This window comes from Mycteria americana, chromosome 4 (genome assembly GCF_035582795.1).
Source record: "Mycteria americana isolate JAX WOST 10 ecotype Jacksonville Zoo and Gardens chromosome 4, USCA_MyAme_1.0, whole genome shotgun sequence".
Lineage (NCBI taxonomy): Eukaryota > Metazoa > Chordata > Aves > Ciconiiformes > Ciconiidae > Mycteria > Mycteria americana.
Window position 1 is genome coordinate 10,737,527 of NC_134368.1, and position 20,909 is coordinate 10,758,435.

Sequence of the window (20,909 nt, forward strand, 5' to 3'; positions counted from 1 at the left end):
TCAGCTTTCTCTAAGGGCTCTGATTCCTCAGCAACATTAACTTATACTGCGATAGATAAAGAGGTTCAGATTCATACATGTCTGCTTCTCACCCACTATACAGAGGAGTGACCTATGCATGAAGCAGCCCACTAAAGGCTACATTTTAAAGCCTAATGTTACTGCCAACTGAAGCTGCTGATAGCTGACTTGAAAGTGCTGGACTGCCAATTTCAGTAATTCAAGAGGTGCTTCCCAAGTAGGCAAATAGCAGGAAAAGAGTGAAGAGCCAGTATAACATACCACCAGTCAACACGGTGTCAATCACTCTTACCAGTGAGCCAGAAACAGGAATGTTTCACAAATATTATGAATTCCCCATTTTACTATTGTGTGGTCCAGTGCGAGGGGTAACACAGCCAGGCAAGCCTATAGTTTGCTTCAGGACAGTGCCCTGACAGGGGCAAATTCCTTCCTGGTGCACTTTAGCAGATCAAATTACACATTGCTGAGACACAATCTGCAATTCAAGGAATAATTTTGGCAAAACCATGCTGGGAACTGACTCATGCTATTCTGAGAGCTTGCTACTGTACACGGAGAAATAATTCTAAGCGTACTGAAACAGCAGGCAAGTACTATGATCCTGAAAATACCTTCATAATATAAAGTACTTAAACACAGGTTCAGTGTTTACCTATCAAGTCCTAACAAAATCTCTGGGTTAGAAACAAAGGAGTTTTTTACTCTTTACTCTTAAACAAAACCAATGAAGTTCTGTAATATGTTTATTAAACCTAAATTCTATTTAAACTTAATTCCATTTAAATAGCTGAGAAATTGTTTTAAACCAGTTTATCAACTCAAGTAACAAGATATTAATCAATGTGAAAATAGCAATGATCAAGGCAAATTAATTTAGAGAATGATTGCAAATGCATGAGTGATTAATTAAAAAGTGTACACAAAATACCATTACTTCTTATGAAATTCAATACTGTGTAATGTTGGGAGCAGCATAGAAAAGGACACCTTTTGTAACCCTAATATAAAAATACTTCAATGAATTATTTGTGTTGCAGGGAAAAAACATCAGATGAACCAGCACTGCATAATACTCAAGATTCACAGATGCAAACATGTTTTTCTTAAGGAAAAAAAAAAATGTACTTCCCCTCTATTACCATCAATCAAGTTCAGCAAACCAAAGTATGACTTCCTACCTACCCTTTTTTTCATTTACAAAAAACTTACAGCTTTTCATCATTCATCCCTGCACACTTAAGTTACTGTTAATTTTAACAGAAACCATGAGAGGAAGAAGTGGTTTATTCTGTTGGACAGGTATTAACCGCACAATACATGCAAGATACTGTATTAATAGATGTGTTCTTAAAATACTCTACCACTGACATGCAAACACCAAAGAAAAACAAGGGATGCCCTTTTTATAATAGGCTACCTTAACTGGAAAAAAGTGTTATATCACATTAATGAAAATGAAAAGTGAAGCTTTGAAAACCATTACCTTGATTCTTACTCATAGATACACGCCTCTCAGCATCATGTTATACAGTCAACTCACAGCATTTGAAATGCAAGTTGCAAGATCTTCAGAAGTTTTGAAAAGTTAATTTACTATGGAAACTGTGATTTTTATGCTCAAACAGTACTAAGGCAAACAGTGTAGGACAACATTTAGAGTTGCAGTTCTTTACTAAGGAAGCATCAACAGTCCTGAAGACTGAAGTTCTCTACATATCCATGGGAACACCACAATGCACCAGACCTTCAACTTGCCTTGACTAATACTGCTGGTTTTGTTAAGATAGAAAACATTAACTGTGTCCACTATAAAGCATTACATCCTTTAGGCAGAGTCCTTTTGTTTTGTCTGAATGTGTTCACATACTATAGTAAACTTCGAGCTCTTTAACAACAGTACCAAAAGTTGAAAATACAGACAAAGATATAAAACTTGGCTCTTCAGATGTAGTTAAGATCCAACAGAATATAACCTCTAAAAAGAACCACAGTTTGTAAGACTTCTTGGTCTTTCAGAAAAATCACACTAATTTAAAGACATTTCTCTCCTCTAGTTAATAAAATAAAATTTCAAAATATGACCTGTTAATCAAGCAGACACTATCAGTAAATAATCTGAAAATAAGCAACCCAGGAACAATGAATTAATTTTGAAACCAGATGAAAAGGCAGAAGGTCAAGGGATTTTAGAAATCTTTGTCCCTAGGAAATCCTAAAATCTGATAGACTATGCCTCTGTAAACTTTATGGAGATAAAAATTTGGGATTATCTGGAAACCTTAATAATACAAGGAAAATCAAGGACAATAGGAAAAAAAAAAGAAATCATGCAAAGACTGGGAGTCTGGTTAACTGTGTTCTGTGGTCACAAGTTCCTTTTCAAAAGCGTTGCTTGAAGAGTCAGAAAGAGCACATTTCTAAAAAAGTCTCAATTGTCTGATTGTTGTTGCACATATCACAGAGGTATTGCACAATGTAGCTGCTAGCCTACTTTCACATGCACAACCTTCCATTACAACCATTTTGACCCCACAGCTTGCCGTTGGTTCTCCATCTTCCTCAAACTCCTCCATACCTTAGGCTAAAACCAATTTTTCCTTTTACCATGCCATATTTGATGAGCAAATTCCGAACAAATTTGATGAGGTACATTCCGAACCCTTACTAAAATACTGCTCCTTCTCTTGTTTAGCATTTACCTGACAAATTCTTAAAAGGAAAAAACAAAAAACATTGCTTTTACACAAAAGTACTACAAAATAATGTAAATCCTAATTAACAAAGCCATTTTTGACATGACATTTGATGATGATCTGACCTATTCTGCAGAACTTTGAAAATTAGAAATTACAAAAATAGCTACATGAAAAAATAAGACCATCTCCATCTTTTCTTTCAGCTCTAGCAACAGATTGTTTTAGTAACAGCAATCTGTTTGACAAATGAAAAAGACGAATTTACCAGGCATCAGAAGGTATTAAGAGTCACAAGGTGGTGAGTCACTGTATAACAAGCCAAGAAAACTGACCAAGGAGCTATCAGAGTCTGCATTTCTTGCATTCCTACAGGTGAAACATTCAGAGAAGCTACCTTTTGACCAGAACAGCTCCTCAGGTCTGCCTATACTACAAGAAACAAATTGGAAAGCCCATGCACCTGCAGAGAAACAGGGAATAAATTGTCATCTCCAGGGATAAAACAACAAACAAGGAGATTATCTTGCACCATGATATTGTTCATCCATCCTTATTATCAGAAATCTTTTCCTAATAAAACAGTCTGGAAAGAATTTGCCTAGAAAGTTTGTGGAGTGTCCGTTACTGGAGGTGTGTAAGAATGAGTCAGATAAATATTTATGAAAAGGGATTTAGGTATAGCTGATCCATCACATGGAAGACTGAAGTCAATGACTTTTCAAGATAACTCTCACGCCTATTTTTTTCCCTCCAAGTCACTGAATTTTGTTACTAAACTCACAGTTTCCAGTTTGGTAAATCCTTAAACTCCACATTTTTCTCTAGTGACAGTACAGTAGGAAACTGCGAAGATACTCAAAGTAGACGAAGTATTAAAATTGTTTCTGACATAACAATATATTGTCAACTCTTTCTCTGTAAGTGCTCTTCAAAAAACTGCATTTTTAAAATTTAGTTTTCTTGCAAGCAAGCACATAACACCTGACGTCTCTTTTCAACAGACTCATCTTAACTCAATTACTGATGAAAATTTTCCATGTAATGAAGTTGGGTACGTTTTACTATTAGTAACAGTAAGAAATTCTAGCAAGGGGAGAATCAAAATACATCCTTTACACTTAACTGCCATTTTTTACTTGGTGGAGACGTAAATGAATCTTTATTACTATGGCCTTTCCACTTACAGTTCTCCTGAGCTGACAGCAAGTGTTTGTTTCTCATACAGAAATCTTCCTACCACCTGAGCATGGTGTCTTCTGGACTTGAGCCTACTTTGGTTTAAAGTGTTTTTCTTGATGTGACTGGGAGAAGTAGTATCAAAGCATTTGTGCAAGTACGAAGTGTACCACAGAAGTAGTTTCTACCTCTAAAAATTATTGAAAAACTTGGTATAGAATAGCATACAGGGTGACAGGGAAAGTTACATTTTCTCAATTGTTTTCCAGTTTCTGAATTGCTTTTCTTAATAAATCAAATCACAAAACCATACAAGTTAGAGAGCTAGACTTAACTGAATTGGTCTTTGCAGTCCCTGGTTCTTCTCCCTTCAAGTCCTGCTCAAAGCATAGCTATACTTTCAGCAAATACTACCAGGAATCTCTTTTTAGGTGAACTACATAATACAACAGGAACTTCGAGACAGATTAATACTTTTGAAATAATTTACAGATAAAACCCCTCTTCTCCTTGGTTCCTCAGTAGTTCCTCTCATCCTCAAGACTTTTTACATGAAGCAGATAATATTCATCCAAAAGTCGGCAAAGCTACAAAAGCTGTCTTCACGTAGTATATTTACTAATGAAAAGCTATCAGATTCATGAGGTATGAAAGCTGAGCATCTGCAAAAGACATGGCTACTTTATACTGCCTGCAGTTTTGAAATATTTCTCATGTTCTAGTAAGCTCTGTATGCTTATTTTATATAAAGAAAACAAAGTCTTTAATGCATGTTCTTATTTAAGGGAAAGCATCAACACACTCTTAAATGAGATGTAGTTGATTTAATTTATGAATAGTGTTTTCAAAAATATAACTTTTAAACTAAGGAAAGGCATATATCTACCAAAGGTTCATTTTAAAGGGATTTGACAATAAAAACTAATTAATACAATAAATAATAATGTAATACATTTAATGTACACAAAAATGTCAGTGAAATCAGGAAGGTGCCATTTTGATTACCTGACAAGAGCGAAACTGGTTGACTAGCAGCGTACATCTCTGTGGGTCTTTTCTTCCATCCAAACTGTCCAGTTCAGCTGCTACTTGATTTAGTTCCTCATCAGCGTAGTAGAACTGAGCAAGGAGCTGCGGGTCTGTTCTCTGCATTGAAGACAGAGACATATACAATATTACATTATTTTTCCAAATTAAAAACCCACTTCAGCTAATTATATTTATTGCAATTCTTTTTACATTTAAGCCAGATAAGTAGTGTGAGAGCATGGAAGAGAATGATCTTGACACATTTACGCAGACTTACAAATTTCTTCTACCTTGAAGGGAAAAAAAAAAAAAAACAAAACCAACCTATCTCACATAACAATCTTGGGGCATTACTCAGCTACCATTATCTCCAAAACCACCCCAGCATTGTCACTACTTGTGACATAATTACCTGGTGGAGGAAACAACTGAATCTCAAGTTTTGTTTATTAAACAGAAGTACACTTCAGTTCTAGGCAAAACAAGACAAAGTTACTTTCCAAGTTAAAACAAACCAACCAAAGCCCCAAAATCTATCAAGCCATGTGATAATCTACCAAGCAGTGTGGTAACCCCTGCAACATGATGCACAGTGTTACCTGGTCACTTTGAGGAACACAAGAATCAAGTCACAGAAGGGAAAGGTACTGAGTCTACTAGATAAATTAGGAGGGCCAAACAGATATAAAGACTTCACAAATCAAAAAGTATGACTAAAGGAAGCATTACAGAGAGAAAACTATGCCAGAAGTCTTCCAAGTGGCAAAGAACAGAATTATCACAATGGATTTTTGGCCACATTAAAACAAACCAGCAATTATGATAGAAAGAACAGAAGAATAAAGGAATGCATCATCAAAAATATTAAGAAACATTAATAATACAAGTTCACCCCATAAAAGGGATTTTTTTTTTTTTTTTTAAATATTTACAACTGGAAATTCTGATCCCTATGAAAACTTTCATCAAAATACTGGAAAAATAACAGAGATCAGTGTGTGTGGAGGGGGGAGATAAGAATTTTGACTGTTAAAAGAGAGTGGAGAGAACAAATGGGAGGAGGGAGAGAGTAGCTTTTTGTAGGTGCTAGCAACTTGGTGAAAGATTCATGGGCTCAGATAAGCACAACCTCATATTATTCTAAAGAAGTAGTCAGTAAAGCATACACAAGATTTGCAGGAGATATGTATAAAATGAAAATAGTTGGTTTTAATCACAGTGTAAGAAACATTAAGACTATACTAACTGTAGACTGGGAATTAGAATTAGTTGTCACTAGATGAAAGAAAAAATATCTGATACTACAGAAAACAAATAGCTACAAAGTATCTGAAATTGATTAATACACTGAGGAATAACACAACACCAAAATACTTTTAGAAGGACCAGGTTATGTATAGAACCAGTAAAAATAAAGACAAAGTTGCATGGAAGCAATTCACACAGACTCAAACATTGGAAAAAATAAATTGACAGAGGGAAGAACTTCCAGGTAAAGAAAACATTGGGTAAAAAGAAAACATTGCTTTTATAAACTTAAAAAATAGCAAAAGCATAGAAATTACCAAGAAGCAACACATTTTAATTGCAACTAATGAAGATGTACAAGATAAGTACATCAGAGCAAAACATGTACCAACAGAAACAAGTGTAATACAGTGAAGAAATTAGTCAACAGCAAAACAGAAGATAACATCACTTTAAAAGACAACATCACCAAATACAACAAATGGTAAAGGACAAAAAGACTGAGGGTATAATGAGGAAGCATATGTTGTGAACCATAACATTTTCTATCTGAAACACAAAACCAAAACATTTCCACTAGTGTAAAAGGATAAAATACCAAAGTTCTTAAGGGATGGGCATATGGATGCAGCAGGATCAGAAATACTGCCGTTAGCAAACCAGAGGTTTAAAGCACTAATAGCGATGATAAAGGTATACTAGAGAACTGAATCTTGTGCTTCACACACACCCAGTCCCGCAGCACCAGTCCAGAAGACCAAAGTTGTTTGCGATCACACAAAAAGATTAGTAGCAGACCTCTGCCAACAGCAACACAGGTTCAGAAGTGGTGAGAGCACAATAAATGCCGTCAGGAATACTTGAAAAAAAGCAGTTATTTTTGCTTCACACTTCAAAGAGAAAAAATCAACAGAAGGTACCACAACATACTGTTAAACTCCCTATTTTAGTCTCCACAAGAGACATATCCTGCAGAAAAATCCTTGCAGACCTTCATAGTACAAAAGCATTAAAACCTGTACAGCTGTTTAGTCCCTGAAAAGGAACAAGAGTATTAACACCTTTTGAAGAGAACAGTATACATCCTCCACACTTGACAGGATCAAGGAGTTAACTACTGCAAGTATTTTATTGCCCTAAGAGCTAAGGAAAAAGATTTAGTCTTATAAGTGATGCTCAATACTGCCTCAGTGTTACCTGCTGGAGTGGTTCTCAGTCACCAAGTTAGAGACAATAAGTCCTCCCTGAAAACAAAGGCACCAACTCCTGTTCTTACACATCTTATTTGTGCATGAATATAGTGAATTTAAGGCTACCTCTAACACTGCTGTGAGCCGTCACACTGCCCAGCAGCTTCCTACATCACTACTTCACACCACCCAAATTCTGAGGCATGTCAGAAATGAAACATCTTTTCAGGCAGTTGAAATGTAGTAATGGAAGTGTAGATGTTTGGTTTTTTTTTTTTTTTCTTCTTTAAACAGTCAACTTTCTACAAGATAGAGCGCCTTTCCAATCATAAGCTTCTTCCTCTTAATACTTCCAATGTTGGCTTTTATTAAGCAGTTTCAGTACCCTAAGTGTAAGCTGTCAAAAATTTACAGTCTTGAATAATGTCTTCACTGTAGCCTTGATATAAAGGTGCCCAGGGAGAAGGATAAAGCTTGTGATATATGGCCAGGGAAACAAACAAAATTCAAAATGAATGATAGTAAGAGGAAGAGCCTATAACTGAACTACTAAATTTAAGTTTGTTTAAATTTCTCTATTATAAAATAAGGCTTAGTAAAGCATTTTGTTCAACATTTTCTCTACCAAATTTTTTTTATTATTTCTAATTTTTACATTTGCCTTCAGCATTTATCTACATCCATTAAGACTTTCTAGACAAATTTGTTAACCAAAGATGCAGGAGTTCACATGTAGAATTGTGGCAAAGCATGACTGCTAATTTATAAGCAGTCTAAATTGCACTGCAGAAGCAAAACAAGGCAATTTATTAAGACTGGTCTCAAGCAAAACAAGTAAGGCTGGGATACTTAGCTCCCACATGACTGATCTTTTAAACTGGAGAAACAAAAGTTTTAATTGAGTCCTCTCTACTGTGTTATGTTTGGTGTGGATTAGTAGTGTGATCTTTGATTAATTGTGTCAATCATACATGGTCCCTGGCAAGCCGAAGCCGCATGAAACTCTAAATCTCTTAGCAGGGGGCCATTTAAAGCAAATAACCACAACTTTCTAAATTCAATTTGTTCCAATTGGTAGCAGAAAATAAGAGACAGTGCCATGCTCAATGCCAATTTTTACTTTAAGTTCATGCAAAATATGGTTCAAATAATTCCATCCAAATTACTTATTCTTTGGCAGAATAAGATTTAGTAATTCCCATCCTCAGCTGCTCAAATTAATAGAAAGACTTCATTTGAAAGCACCTAACAGAGAACCTACCACCTATCCTGGTAGTTTGTTTCAGGAATTAATCATATTTACCATGAAATTAATGCATCTAATATCTTGTTTTGATTTGCTGAACTTCAACTTCTACATACTGCTCGTTTTGTCTTTTTCCACTAAAGCACAATGTATTCCACTAAAGCATTTATGTTACTTCTATTTACCTATTTCTGTATCCATAGACTGCAATAGCCCCTTCAACCATACCACCTCTGTAGGCTGCACATATGGTTTTGGGATTTTTGGGGGGACTTTGCCTTGGTTGTTTTTTTGGGGGGTGTGTGTGTGGTGGTATTGTTCTTGTTTAAAATCTGTTATCATCCAAACACCCTCCTGAGTTTGAGCTATCCAGGTGGGAGTCTGATTCTATAAGTACACTCTACATTCCTTCTGTCTAGTGTTTCTTTATATTCCACATCTAACATTCAAAAGGATTCAGCCCACCAAATGGTCCAGGTTTTTCTGTGTAGCTATATTGCCAGCACATAATTTATCATACCACTGGACCATATTCTCCACAGATTTGAAATCATCACTTCATACGTGGGTCACAACTTGTTATCCTGATTTGTATGATATACACTGACTATCACTCCAGTCAGTACAAAGACAGGAATCAGCACACCATCAGTTACTTATTTTTTTAAACATTTAGCCATGTCATGTAATACCGCATCATTCATCTTTTTTATGAAAGATCACTCACTGAATATTTATTTTAATGATTTTTACTTTTTATTAGGTACCACTCATTAGGCCAGAGATCAAAATCGGAATACAACTGCCTGCCATCCACAACATCAGTATAAAACAGTCCACGTGAAGAAGTTGTATTAACTGTTGAGCTAGTTACACTCTGGTTTTGCCCATGAAGTCCTACCAATGAATAGTGACTAAGATTAGATTAGTTCAGTTTGTTGCATAATGAATTCTGATTCGATTTTTCAATCAGGATTTATATGGACTACAAGAGAATGTCAAAAGGAAATAATCTTAATTTAAGAGACCTGTTAACTACAGGTTATTCGATAATTAACACGTCTATAAGATTACTTATTGCATGTTTGTCCTGGTTTTGGCTGGGATAGAGTTAATTTTCTTTCTAGTAGCTAATATAGTGCTGTGTTTTGGATTTAGCATGAGAATAATGTTGATAACACACTGATGTTTTAGTTGTTGCTAAGTAGTGCTTATGCTAGTCAAGGACTTTTCAGCTTCCCATGCTCTGCCAGGTGCATGAGAAGCCGAGAGGGAGCACAGAGACAAACTGGCCAAAGGGCTATTCCATATGATATGACGTCATGCTCAGTATATAAACTGGGGGAGTTGGCCAGGCGGGCAGCAATTGCTGCTCGGGGACCAGCTGGGCATCAGTTGGTGGACGGTGAGCGGTTGCAACACTTGGTTTTTTGTTTTTTGTTTCCTCCTGGGTCTTGTTCCCCCCCCCCCCCGTTGTTTTCCTTTTCATTACAATTTATTATTCTAATATATGTATTTTTTTTTTCCCCCAATTATTAAACTGTTCTTATCTCAACCCACAAGTTTTCTTACTTTTGCTCTGCAGATTCTCTCCCCCATCCCACTAGGGGAGAGGGTGAGCGAGCAGCTGTGTGGTGCTTGGTTGCCGACTGGGGCTAAACCACAACAATGTTACCAGATGAAAAGATGCTATTCTCACATCTTGTAAACAAACTTGTCTATCAAAACCAGAAGCTGTCACTAAAAGTGTCAACTTACTGGGAAAGGAAGAAATTCTAGCACAGACTTCTCAACACAAGACAGAAGCAAACAGCTAGGCCGAGAACTAATACTACAACGAGAAGCCAGGATGCTGAGAGATCAATCTCAAACCATACAGTAATTCTGGAATTTAAGACTTGCCTTGAAAATCACAGTTCTAGAAATAAGGGTTCTTCCTGGGGAGGATTTCCTCCTTTTGAAACAGAATTGCAAGCATCTTTTGCATGATTTTTAACAACAGCTTTCAAGTATCAATACTGCTTCTTTTTCAAGTAACAGATAAAATACGTGTCATCTTACAAACATAACTGACAGCAGCCCATAATTTGCACACTAAAGGGAATGTTTCCTCCAGATTTCCATGATACTTTGTAGGGAAGATATTGTTCAGGCTTTTTCTTCTACTGACATCGCAACAGGAACGGAGCCTCACCACCACCACAGAGACAGAAGACATCATCATTCCAAATGAGCCAAAGAACAGACTGAAGCAAGGGAACCGTGCAGATGAGCAAGATCCCAGCTAGTGATATAATTATCTTCTGATGCCTGTCAGTTATCCTCTGGAAAATAATATTCACCATTTTTGAATTGCTGATCTAAAGGCTTCAGAACAACTACTAAACCCCAACCCTGCTTAAAATAAAATCCATGGACCCAAGATAAAAGGCTCCAGATCTCCCTTGTTCACTGGCACTTTTCCAGCACTAAGCATTTATGTCTCTCCCACACGCTCAGAAACCCTGACTTGATCCCTATGGAAAAAAAATATATGGAAAAGCATTAATTATATGCATTTTGCTGATGGTAAATCCAGATTGCTTTTTGACAAAGGAACAAAGTAAACCTACATCCATCAGGGTAACTTTTCAAGTAGTACTTGGTAATGGTAAAAGCTGCATTTTACACAGGTACATGTATTTTATTACACATTGCAGCAACTGCATTCACAGTCACAGGACAACATAGGGTGACAGTCCATGTGCGATACTTTTAACTGCTGCAGGTGCCACACGACACTACCCTTCCTTAGCCAGGAAGGGTAACTTACATCAACTGCCTGCTCAACAATTTCTATTCTGCTACAACTGATGCTACAACTCTAATAGCCAAAGTGAAAAGTTTTAGAGAAAGGCCATGGCATTCACATCAGCATAACTGTCTTTCATCTATGTAGCTTCCTTGACTCTCCCTTTGGTAAGGGAAAGGGTGGTATAAATGGCTCTATTACTGAGGGACCAGTTGTTCTCAGTCTAAATCTGTTGTCTACTATATTTTCGGGGAAAGGAAAGAAGCACATTGTCACACACCCAAAGAGGATCAACCTCAAACTTTCCATTCCCCGAAATAAATGCTGCCATTATCAGACAGTGCCAAATACAAACAATTACTGCATAGCACAGAAATCAGAAAAGGGACTTCGCAAGTTAAAGCACATTCCCTTTGAAGTGGGAATTTGGAAAAGCTAGAGGTTAAGCACTCGCTCCTACTCTGCAGTGTACAGCAACACCACCAAACATTTTGGAAAACAACTCATGTATGAGATGACAACATTTTGTGCACCACAAAGCAGAATTAGGTCTTAAGCACTTTAAACATAGCCAGTCATGAGGCAACGTAGTATTTTTAAAGCTTACAACTGATGTTGCATGTAACTAGTTTTAAGCCAACTAAACTTAACTAAGACTTACATAACATTATCAGAAGGAAAAAGTGTTTTGTTCAAAAGTAATAGGATTTAGGCGCAAAGTCCCAAGTTTATCCATTGCCAGCGTGAAAAATAACAGACTTGCAATGACAGAAACTTATCCAATTGAAAACTGACTACACATTTGCACTAGTAAGCTTAACTGGCAGATGACTAGTTCCAAAGATTTAAGGTATTTCTTCAGAAAAGGATACCAGCACATTGTTATATCAGTTCATTTTTCACCTCCCATGTAAACAAGTGTACTCACATCTTTCCTTTGGACAGGTCCTTTGAATTTTTCATTGACTTCCAAATGCTAATAAATGACAATAAGAAACAATCATTCTCTAACAGGCAGGTGAGCCAAAATTTCTGATAATTAAATTCCAATGTTATAATTTTTAGTAGCAAAAATATTTCTTCACATTAAATGGAAGACAAACTCTGCTACTCCAAGTACATAGTTGTTTTGGGGGCTTTTTTGTTTGGTTTTGGATTTTTGTTTAGTTTTTTTTTTTTCTTTAATCTACTGACTATCTGAAGCGCTATCCATTAAGGAAAAAAAAAAGGAAAAAATTCCCTCAATGTTCATATTTTGTAGAATGTAATGAAGTCAAACTGGTGTTGCACATACATAAAAAGAAAAAGGACTCCAAGGTGAATACAATGATGGGTAATTGGTCATGAGGATTCATAAAAAACAAGCAATGTGAGAAAAGCTACAGCCTGGTTAAAGCTTTGCCAGCTGCTCTGTGTTTATCTACAGAATATCATTACACAAGCAAGAAAGACAGGTGAACAGGTTGTCAACACAATAAAATGCTAGCAGCACCTTACGCAAAAAAAAAATAAAATCAGTGAGATAATGATTTATTGGACAACAAAAATCAGGTGGATGAGTTTTTGCAATATTAGCACACTCTCCCCAAACATTTAAGTGCTTTGTTTCCCCTACAGAATGGTATAATAGCAACGCCCCAAAAAAGAAAATCTGATAGTGGTTACACTGAACTGAAGTAGCAAATATTTGAGACTGCCACACAGTCAGTTTTCACTCATGATGGATTAAGTCACCATACAGAGTTTCTATTTTCGAGTGTTCATAATACTAATCTAGAAAAGCATGTGCTCAAATCCATATTTTCTGGGGGAAGTACATAAGCATATGCCGAACACATATTACTTAAGCTTTCGGACATGTACTTTGCTGAAAAGGAGCAGCCTGCAGCTGAACCGCAACTTCGATTTCTAGGAAAGACGACAGACTTCAGGAAAAAGAAAGGTTTTGCCATTGGGAAGCCAACGTGCTAAGCAGCTGTGAGAAGTGATGGAGCAGCCACTTCTTCCATGTGAAGAGTGGGTAACCTGCAATGTTACCTCCTCCCCCAGTCTATGGCAGGCTATTTTTAATTAGCAAGAAATGAATCTTCCCCAAATTGAGTCTGTTTTGCCTGTGACAGTAACTGGTGAGTGATCTCCCTGTCTTCATCTTGACCCACAAGCTTTTTCATCCTATTTTCTCCTCCTGGCCTCTTAAGAAGTGGAGTGAGAGCACAGCCGGATGGGCACCCAGCAGCCAGCCAAGGTCAACCCACCCCACTGAACTTGTAAAATACTTACCAAAAGCCGCCTCCTACAGCTAATCTCCCACAGTTTGGCCTTAAGATAATCACATTTCATTCTGAGCCCCCGCAAGAACATCAAGTTTAAAGGACAAATATTTACTTAGAAACAGTAAATTCAGCTTGTTGGGAAATGGACAAATCGCTCTTTAAATGCTTTTATGCAGTTTGCTTCAGATTTGTCTAGATTCTTGTATTTCAAGTCAAACATTACACTAAGCATCTTTTCAAACAAAATAGTTCTGCAGTGTTTTTAGTGATTTGTTACCTATCAAGAGGAAAATAGCCAATTTAGCTCCCTGGGTTTGTTGATTGATTATGTTCAATTCCAGGTCTACAGCCCCCCCTTACACAGAGGAATGGCATGGCATTTGGTAGCGGCACCCAACTATTTTTCCTCCAATAATGCAAATGCTCCATCTTGCTACGCTGCGTGTCTTCACAACTTTCTGCATTAGAGTACTTTTTAACCCACTATAGTTACGTTATAACACATTTTATGGATGTTTCTAAATACTTGTAGCAATTCCTAAACATTGAGGCAAACAATGACCTCTTTTTGGACATGTCCTCAATGTTAATGTCTTTCTAATTATTAGTTTGCTATACCCTTTCTTCCTTTCAGAATCAGACTTCTGTTCTAAAAAAAAAAACCAACCAACAAACCCCAACCAAATAAAAACCTCAAAAAAACCACTCTGTGCAGCTCAAGGATTGCTTTGCAGCATCTTTTCAGCTCCATCTTGTTTTAGCATGCACGTATCCTAATAGGATTTTCTTTTCCTCTCAAGTCTGTAGTTCCATTATTTTGCTCATGCTTAGCAGACCTGGTAGAATGCCAATTTTGCCTTGCTGTTCAGTACTGACCTGTTTTGAACAATCTGCCATATACAGCATTTTACTTCTGGATCATGAAATAAATGTCTTAGTTAATCAGGGCGTAGACAAACCTCTAACAAGAGGGAAACCTGAGTCAGCAACAAGTTCAAGCCTGCTGATGATAAAAGAGTTACTACATAGTCTTTCTCAGGTGGTAACAGGCATAGCACATTCCTTAGGTTTCTTCATATTGAAAGTGCATCTTTATTTTTCTTTGCCTCAGCAAACTTGCTTATGATGAGTCTGAGGTGTTCTGTATCATATTTTAATAAAAGCACAATCATCTGTGTAAAGTTGCTCATACATGACCTCAGTTGCCTTGTAGGAGGCTTTCAATAAGCTCAGGTTGAACACCTTGCCAGATGTTCAGGATTTAACTACCTTGGCACCATATCACTAGCACAATCAATCATTGCAACAAAAAGATTTCATCAGAACTTTGTTCCAAAATGCATCTGCTCAAGCCTAGCGATGAAAGAAACCGCTCTTAGGGCCCTCAGCACAGAAACTTTTCCCAGCTTCTGCCTTCTGACAATAACTTCAAATGAATGTCTGCGTTAGTAAATCTTTTCATCTTTTTCCACTATTTCAGCTAAATCATATAATCCAGTAGCTTTCCCAGTGCCATCATCAGTCAAACTGGGTTTCCTATTCTGTTTTGCAGATAATAGCAAGCTTCATTTGATTTTTGTCCTGTGCTCACCACAGCACCTATCTGTGGAGATTCATCCATGTCTAATAGTGAATGCACTCAGGACACAGTCCTTCAGTCGGAGCATTTAACATCATCTCTCTCCGCAGAAAGTCCCCACCTCCTTTTACATAGGGACCTACCTAAAATTTTAGGGAACTTTTAGAAACTTCATTGCTTTTAAGGACTTGATTCTGAGATTAGCATCCTTTTTCCAAGTGTGCTTGAACATGAATAGTGGCTTTGAAAGTTACCAGAAGATGGGCAAGAAGAGAGAGAGGAGAAAGGAACCAGACCAACAGGAGGACAACAGCAGGACTGCATAGGACTTTAAACCACACTGAAAAATTCTGAAACAGTCTGTCAACAACAACAAAAAAAAATGTTCAAGTACACAGAAAGCATATATTTGCTAGAAGACAGTAAACTAACTGGATGACAGTATATGGGAGAAGGCTCACCTACGTCCCTGCTCCCACCCCCTGCTGAATTGAATCTTTTTGCTCAATTAGGCATTGCTGGGTCTTTTCAGATAATATCCTCAAGGTCTGTCCTTGGTCTCCTGGTCACGCAGAAAATGCCTCCTGGGAAACAAATGGGTTTGTACAGCTATTCCTGTTTTCTGCACTAGCTCAGCATACAGTTTTAGTTTGACCGTTTCTCCTCATCAGCATGCATGCTGGGTAAACTGTATCAGTCTTCAGCTATTCTGTCCCCCCCTCCAAACCAGTTCCTTTTACATGAAGACACAGAAGGCACAAAAACTAAGCAGAAGTACAAACATGAACACTTTTCTGGTATATATTTTCCTAAGATGGACAGTTCTATATTCATTTATTGAGAGGAAAACTTAAAAAGAAAAAAAAACCAAACCCCTCTAGTCACTACATATTAGTGATTCATACAAGGATTTAAAAATCATGTTGTCTCTTCTGGGAAGATCAAGTTTCTCAGGCCTGTTTGCTGCCTGTTTAGGTAAATATAAAAAAACAACACAACAATGGTACTACGTATTTAATGAAGAGATGCTTCTTTTCCCACATTCCCAAAAACAGCTTTCAGAAAAGCTAGAATATGTACAGCCCATTGCTTCTTACTCTTTATTGAACAGCAATATCACTTTCACATAACTAAACATGTTCAGGTTCTCCCCACATGCATTCTGCAAACTTCTGGTTGCCAAGGATTTTCTCTAGTCTGCTAAGTGACAAAAGACTCAAAGGCATTAACTGCAGAACTGCTGTTAAAAGCAAGAAAATGCATTACCAGTAATACTTATTGTAATATTTACAATGCTTTGGCACAAATATGATTCAAACTAGTTTTCCTTTGTTATATTTGATAACAGCATCAAAAACCAACAGTGCATTGGAGCCACCAAAAAAAGAAAGAGAAATCTGATCTTTGAAAAATGAAGCATGCTTAAGTAATGCGAAAATATTAACTCATACAGGTACAATTAATTTCTATTTCAATGTAGACACCTACTGCAGGTCTTTATCAGGAGACAATAGTAACCTTTATCTTCCAGCACAGCTGAACTTCACTCTCTAACCACCACTGCTCTGCACAGGCTCTACACCCCAGTCAGACTCCAGAAATGAATGCTAACTAGGGACCATACCAAAACCAGAGGCAGACTCATGATTTTTTTTCATGTAATGGGGCAAAGAATTCCAGTGTTTCCAAAGCCTTCGGGAAGAACACCTACTGGAGTACCTATAGCTTACATTTCAAGGGCATAACAGGTTAAAAAGTTCAATTGGTTTTACTATGAATACTGAATTTGACAGAAGGTTCAGCATACGTGCAATCTTGGATCAAAGCTATTAATTGCTTTTCAATTGAAAAAAACGTGAATATTTTTCTCTGAAGAAAATAATCAACATAAAATCAAAGTGTCAAAGAAGTTTTCTGACATTTCTGAAATCTAAGTTCTTAAATATTCCCAGTAATTTCAAGACTACTCTGAAAATAGATGGCAATAGCTGCACCCAGCCTGACTTACACAGCTGTCCTGCCTATGGTCACATGATCACATTACTTACCTAAATCATGGGAATTTGCTCCAGAACAGGCAAAAATAACAGTTATCATCTCCCAACCCTCAGTTTTTCCTGCTCAAGCCTTTCTGGTTTGTGTAACAAATGCAAAATGGCAGTTGGAACTTGGAAGTACTTTCCCCACCGTGCTCTTTGCTTGAACCAGAGAAGTTTCCCTCCAGCCCAATCAATACTTTGTTGTTCCATTCAAAGGTTCAAAGATGAGAGCTGCAGAAAGACTCCTCTAGATTTGCCATGAGCACGGCAGTACAATTTCCTTGTGAAGGTGAGACACATCTGTTCAAATCTACTGAACTAAAAATCTGTCTTTTGCCCTTACTTGCTACCTTAGAGACAAGCTTCCTTGCATCCAAATTTAGCTCCAGTACCTGTAGCCTTTTCAGTTTTGCTCCCTCCAGCAGCGGTTACTGTTGCATCAGATCTGAGCCACAGCTCTGCTTTAATTTTCAATACCCAACATGTATGAAATGGGCAAGCCTGCAGACTGCAAATGCCTGCAGAACTTCAGGGACAGCCAATGATGATCGAAAAAATCTCAAGGCATTATTCAATATAAAAAACCCGCTTTTAATATATAGGACCCAAACAACTGTGGAGAAATAGTTAAAGGAGACCCATATTTTGCACTTTTGTGGCGATTTGCAAACACATTCAACACAATTAATTGAAAAGTCTTAAAGTAAAATGCTTTAGGTTATTCCTCCAAGCAGTTGGCTTATATAGTCAGGCAACAGTTTCCTCATGTACTGACTATTTTACAACTTCTAAAGCTACATTGATTTTCGTTACCAAAATTTCAAAAGCATCCCTTTTGAAAGAAAGTGTTGTGGAGACTGACAGGGATTTTTTTAAACTGCAAATATACATGTCAATATAACGTTACTCAATTTTTTTGTACCTGCTATTTGTTTTCCTTGATATAATTTTTGTATTATTTGTAATTATCAATGATATACATAGAAAATCATTACAAGTTCGGTTAAAATAGAATATATCAAATTAAAGGCTCTGTTCAGAATACCCATTAACTTCAGAGGATGATGTTATCGCATCCCAAAATTGCACTGTGAACACAAACACCATTCAAAATCATGACTAACATCCATAATTATAGTATGTGTTGAGAAACAATTTTTGTTCATTTACTTTTTTTTTTTTAATTTATTTGAGAGAAAAAGGAAGTCCAGAATTTATCCACTGGAGATGACAGGCAGAAGAATCTAGCCTGGAATAGATTAAGTTTGGGGATATGCATATATTTTGGAGGGGTATCAAAGATTATTTATATTCAGCAAAACACAATTACATTTTTGAAATGGACTGAAAACATAGCAATGTAAATCAAGCTGGCATTATACTTCTACTCTCCAAGCAGCTACTGCTCGATTGTTCATGTTACTACCTACAACAGTGTAAGGACTAGTCAGATCTCAATACAACCTAAGACAAAGGAAAGGACATTAACTACAGGGGGTGTGTGTGTAACTGCAGTAAGATGGTAAAAGTACTGACTGATTACAACATGATGACTCATTTCAGAGATATGCATTCATATATTTATTCCATATATAGCAAAATAATCTGTCAAAAAATTATGGCAAAAATTAATTTCCAGGAGATATATGAGTGCAGATTGTTTCAGAAAGACCAGTTTGAGACAGGCAGTTTCTGCATTTAAATGACACAAAACACACATGTGAAATGTGGTAGTCATTGTTTACCATGTCACTGAATGCTTAAGCACTGTGACAAGGAAGGCAATAAAAATCTGAAGTACAGGATACAAAAAAGCACAAACAAAAGCACCCAGGCTAAGACAGAAGCTAAACCCAGTACTAATGTTGAGAACAGGACAAATATAGGAAAGAAAGATAAAATTGAAAAGATGGATTTATAAGCCCAACATAAACCTCACCTCTTTGAAAAGCATCTTCAAGTTCCATAGTAAACCCAGCCCTTCTCACTGGTAACTTCTGAGCATCAAATCCCAAAACTAACTTCTAAAGCTATGACGAATGCAGGCCTCCTAACAAGATAAATCCTAGAGTAAATGAGACAACTTGAATTATGAAAATTATATTAACAGCTCTTGTATATATATAATTGGCTTTGTAATAGACAATTTCAAGAAAGCTATGCAAGTTATTTTGTTCCATAAAGGAAAAACCACATTACCTGTGAAGTGAGACTTGCCAAATTACCAGAAGAGCCATTACAAACATCTTAACTTCCCAGGAAATAATTTCATTAGACAAAACATGAAAAACCAGGAGACTGCTAGAGTTCCTAATGATTATATATGTTTCTTACCACAAAGCTGTTAGCACTTGTGAAGAGCAGTGTACATAAAGAGCCTGTCTTACATACCCCAAATTTCTACAGAGGAGCTTAATGAGGCTGTGGTCTGCCACCCCACCATTACCAGGGTGTCATTCTCTCCTCTCATGCAGTACACGCGTGGCTCTGTGTTACTGCCCCAGCTGGACCTGCACTCGGCCCAGTATTCCAGGTGGCACAAGAAAGCCTTGTTACTCCCAACAGAGAACAAAGGGGAGAACTTTCTTACACACTTAATTTCTCTCTGGACATATTGTTACATAAAAACTTGTTGTACAGCGCTTACAGCAAGCTACACTGCATGAAGGAATTTGAAAAAGAAAGTCAGAATTTAAACAGAAAACATTCCTTTTTTCTTCATTCTGCCCAGGCCAACACTGATTCAACATTCCTACCCATGTATCATCCTCTGCAACAGATGGGAAAACTCTCCAGCACTGTTACACACTTCAGCAATGAACTGTAGCAGAAGACAACATGGCTAGTATACATTTCATTTCACATGCTGAGGAATTTATTCTGACTTGCAATGAATGATGCTACAATAAAGCCTTGCCTTAGTGTACCTCACCACAAGCATCACTCAATACAGGAGACTGCAATTTGGAAAAAGACATTGCCCTTACCAAACCAGCTCAATCACGTCAGCTTCCAAAAAAACCACTGGAGCCAGAATACAGTTATCATAAAAACTTACTGCTTAACAGTAACACTACAGCAAAACAGTTGAAACTATACAAAGCAAGCTTTTCACTCATTCTCTGGAACACACCAAAGTCTCTCTCAGGCTGCTAGAAGACAGATGCAACTAGACTACATGCAGCCACAGCACATATGAATTTGTTTTGGCAGACTGGTCTTCCTTGCTCACTGAAGGTACCTTGGCTGAGGTACGTAATGCCTTCTTTGCCTCAGTATTTAATAGTAAGACCAATTGTTCTCTGGGTACCCTGCCCCCCTGAGTTGGAAGATAGGGATGGGGACCAGAATGGAGCCCCCATAATCCAGGGGGAAATGGTGAGTGACCTGCTGCACCACTTAGACACTCACAAGTCTACGGGGCCTGATGAGATCCACCCGAGAGTACTGAAGGAACTGGCAGATGTGCTCACCAAGCCCCTTTCCATCATTTACCAGCAGTCCTGGCTAACTGGGGAGGTCCCTCCTGACTGGAGATTAGTGAATGTGACACCCATCTACAAGAACGGCCGGAAGGAGGACCCGGGGAACTACAGGCCTGTCAGCCTGACCTCAGTG

At 37.4% G+C, this 20,909-nt stretch overlaps 1 protein-coding gene across 5 annotated transcripts in view; it reads right to left on the reverse strand.

Moving 5' to 3' along the window:
• ZFYVE28 (zinc finger FYVE-type containing 28) overlaps positions 1 to 20,909 on the reverse strand; it is a 164,564-nt gene that overhangs the window by 77,108 nt on the left and 66,547 nt on the right. For all 5 annotated transcript variants that reach the window (XR_012775461.1, XM_075499623.1, XM_075499622.1 and 2 more), the window contains exon 2: positions 4,902 to 5,042. Coding sequence is in view for 4 of the 5 variants with exons in the window: in XM_075499623.1 (XP_075355738.1) it covers positions 4,902 to 5,042 (141 nt within the window). In the remaining variant the exon portion in view is untranslated. The remainder of the gene's footprint in view (positions 1 to 4,901; positions 5,043 to 20,909) is intronic.